General features: G+C 40.6%; 1 protein-coding gene across 1 annotated transcript; it reads left to right on the top strand.

The window, feature by feature from the left end:
- The first annotated feature begins 300 nt into the window (after positions 1-300).
- On the top strand, positions 301-1,368 carry LOC104424450 (RNA-binding protein pno1). Its single transcript, XM_039304277.1, has 2 exons — positions 301-398; positions 484-1,368. Exon 2 carries the CDS (start codon positions 513-515, stop codon positions 1,173-1,175), a length of 663 nt encoding a protein of 220 aa, XP_039160211.1. The 5' UTR covers positions 301-398; positions 484-512; the 3' UTR covers positions 1,176-1,368.
- The last annotated feature ends 2,267 nt before the right edge of the window (positions 1,369-3,635 follow it).

The raw sequence follows: 3,635 nt of genomic DNA, 5'->3' as shown, positions 1-3,635 counted from the left end.
AATCACATATCATATGATTAATGAATCGATTATCGAACATCAAGTAAATGACCAATATAATAACAATTATGTTATCTTGATAACAACTAACTATTTATTATACAAAAATCATTCAAAATATAATAATCACCAATCTATGCTTGAAATCTCAGACAAACAGACTTAATCAGATGGGAAAAGCCCAGCTCAGGAATTAAACCCGGCCCATCACGAAAGCCCAACTTCTTCCAGATCCGGGTCCGAGAATCCGACTGTATAAATTCTCACTTCTCTCCACACCTCAAAACCCTAAAACCCCAATTCGCTCCTCTCTCTCTCTCTGCTGCCTCCGCCGCCGTTTCGCGCCGCGCCGGCGAGAGACCTTCCGCCGTCCATTCGATTCCTCTCCTATCTTCGAGGTAAAATCGCTCGCTCCAGAATTCTCGTATCCATTCGATTCTGCTTCCATCGTTTTCGATCTTCATCTTCCGTCGGATTTCTCAGAGCGGACCTCGCCGGAAGACAGATTCGCCATGGAGCCTCTGCCGTCTCCCGCCTCTATGGACGTCGAGGCGCCGGCTCCAGCGGAGCCGACCTTGCCGGCGAAGCCCCTGTTCGCGCCGCTGAAGGCGCAGGAGATGTCCGACGGGCGGGTCCAGTTCCGCAAGGTCTCCGTCCCGCCGCACCGGTACTCGCCGCTGAAGAAGTCGTGGATGGACATCTACACGCCGGTGTACGAGCACATGAAGATCGACATCCGCATGAACCTCAAGGCCCGCAAGGTCGAGCTCAAGACGCGGCGCGACACCCCCGACGTCAGCAACCTCCAGAAGTGCGCCGACTTCGTGCAGGCCTTCATGCTCGGGTTCGACGTCCCCGACGCCGTCGCGCTGCTGCGGCTGGACGAGCTCTACGTGGAGTCCTTCGAGATCAAGGACGTGAAGACCCTGCGGGGCGAGCACCTTTCGCGCGCCATCGGTCGGTTGTCGGGCAAAGGAGGTAAGACGAAGTTCGCCATCGAGAATGCGACGAAGACGAGGATCGTCATTGCGGATTCTAAGATCCACATATTGGGTTCTTTCGCCAATATCAAAATTGCTAGGGATTCGCTCTGTAGTTTAATTCTGGGTTCGCCGGCCGGTAAGGTGTACTCGAAGCTCCGGGCTGTGAGCGCAAGACTTGCTGAGAGATTTTGAAAATTAGGATCTTTTTTAGCTTCTAATTGATGCTGTTTGTGGATGAGATCACTCAAATTTTGATACGGAAATCGAAATTCGAAATCGAAATATAAGATCATTGTATTGATGCTGTTTGTGGATGCGATCACTCAAAATTTGATACGGAAATCGAAATTCGAAATCGGAATATAAGATCATTGTATTTCTTATTTCTCTTAGAAATTTCCTAGTTATAGATAGTATTGATCCTGGATATCTATTATGTGGTTTGTGTCACTACTCATGCTGCATTTGTATAAACATCAAAGTCCAGTATTTTCTGCAAGTTCTTGGCCATCCAAGTTGGAAGAGTGAGGAGTGATGTTTGTCTGATGAAAGGTGTTTATGTCGAGGGATGGAATTTTATGCTTGCTGGGTCTCTGCCAATAGTTCTAGTGTTGAAAGCTGAGTTGGCATTTGCAGGGGGTGTTTGTTAATCTATATTGCGCGACAGATTAAGTGGAAGGATGATCTAGGTTCTGGTATTGAGCCGAGTTAGCATTTGCAGGTGGATGTCTGTTAATCTATATCTGCCACACCTTCTTTGGTCGGACATTTATTGATGATCAAAAGCAAAGATTGGACATGACGAGGAAGATGATTAGCTTGGGTTTTGGTTGTCGTGTGCCCTTTGGCGACGGCCATGTCACCTGTGTAGGATGGTACTCGAAAACAGTTACCTTTTTTTACATCGAAATGCGTCTAGTGTAAAGCCAATTTCATCAGCCCTTTGTCCTTTCGTCATGCATAACCATCCCTGAGTACATTTTTAAAAGTATTTTTCAATTGAATTGTTTGTTAAAATGACGGATTGAAAGCATTTTGGTACAAACTGGTATTCCAAGGACATGGATTGGGAATGCACGCATCTCGCTTTGTTTGGGCTTTTCGGGGAAATAGTATTTTTGGGAATGCAAATAGTATGAGATAAATTATAATTTAAGAAAGTGATGTGGACATCGAGTCACAATAAGGAGGTGCTAGGGACCCGTTCGATCACTCAGGTCAAGCAATTTAGTTTATGATCTTTGGCGTGAAAATCACCTTTGATAAAATTTTGAAGAAACTTTGATTATCCGGTCACTAAATATTTGACCAAGTCAATAAAATTGTCTTCCTTTTTAGGCATATTAAAAGCATTAGATCTCCTAAATTGTAACCAAATTAAATTAGTGTTTTGGGGGTTGATTTGGCCGAACTCTTGGGTTGGTTTTAGGATTTGTGTGGTGGCTAAAAAGCCTATATTAAGGGCTAGTTGAATTTCTTTGAAGGATATTTTTTTTTTGGAAATAAAAATTGAGAGGTTTTCTTTTATTGTGTTTTTGAAGACTTGACCTTATCAAGGTTTCTTTGTGGTGATCGATTTGATTTATTGAGCTATAAAATAGTTAATTCTTTCGCTTGTGACGTCTATAATGTTGGTTGGTTGACACGGGTTTGTCAATAGGTCATGTTCATATCAAGGTTGCCAATCACAGGTTTGATTAGAGGTCGAAATTTGTAATTCGCACCATCCGAGCTTTCGTAAAACGATTTTCCGCAACAATTCACATCAGGAAGCAACTTTTGCTTCTTTTTTTTAAAAAAAAAAAAAAACCAATGCGGCCAATGGGCTAGTCAAGAATATAATGTGGAAGAAGAAATGAGAAGTTTTTTTTTTTTTTTTTTTTTGTATTTCAATGTATATAAAAAATTATATATGGAGAGCTATATATATAATCTTTAGAGGACTATCTAAGAAAATCAAATTAATATATAATAAAAAATAAATATAGGAAATCAGAGGACAAATTTTAAATATTTCTAACAGGTATCTAAATATCTCCAATGTCCTCCATCAAACTTATGGTGACATTGATGTTAGGATTGGTCAAATTTGGCTCCTCACACAAGGAGAGGGATTTTTTTTGAATTATGAAAGTCTAGTGAGAGTAAAGTTGGAAAAAAAAAATGCATTAGCAATCTGACAATTATTAAAGTCCAAAGCTCTTCTTCCGGACTCATATGGAGTTAAAACCTTTAGAAATGTAATTGTATCTTTCCAAAACTCTTCAAAAAAAAAAAGGTCAAAAACCAATTATCTTGAGCCTAAGGCCTTCAAAAAAGTTCTTCCAAAATCCTTCCAAATGGAACCTAACTCCTGGTTTAAATGGGACGAGTTGATTCCAAATGGCAAGGTCCCGAGTTAGACTATCGCCACTGTGTACTTGCTAATTTAAATTTTGATCCATAATTTTAAAAAATCACCCCCCATGAAAAAGAAAATATATCGTGCTTTCTCAACTTTCAAATTAAAAAAAGAAGAAAATCAACTGATGATTCTATGAAGACTACGTCGGTAACATGCAATTCAGACTCACCCATCTCATCTCAATTATATATTTTAATTGCAGTGTTGGAACAGGAAAAATTTAGATTAAAAATGGCAAGACTGTAAAC

The sequence above is a fragment of the Eucalyptus grandis genome, chromosome 11 (assembly GCF_016545825.1).
Source record: "Eucalyptus grandis isolate ANBG69807.140 chromosome 11, ASM1654582v1, whole genome shotgun sequence".
NCBI classification, from domain to species: domain Eukaryota; kingdom Viridiplantae; phylum Streptophyta; class Magnoliopsida; order Myrtales; family Myrtaceae; genus Eucalyptus; species Eucalyptus grandis.
Note: the sequence above shows the minus strand (reverse complement) of the source record. Positions and strands in the feature narration are given on the sequence as shown.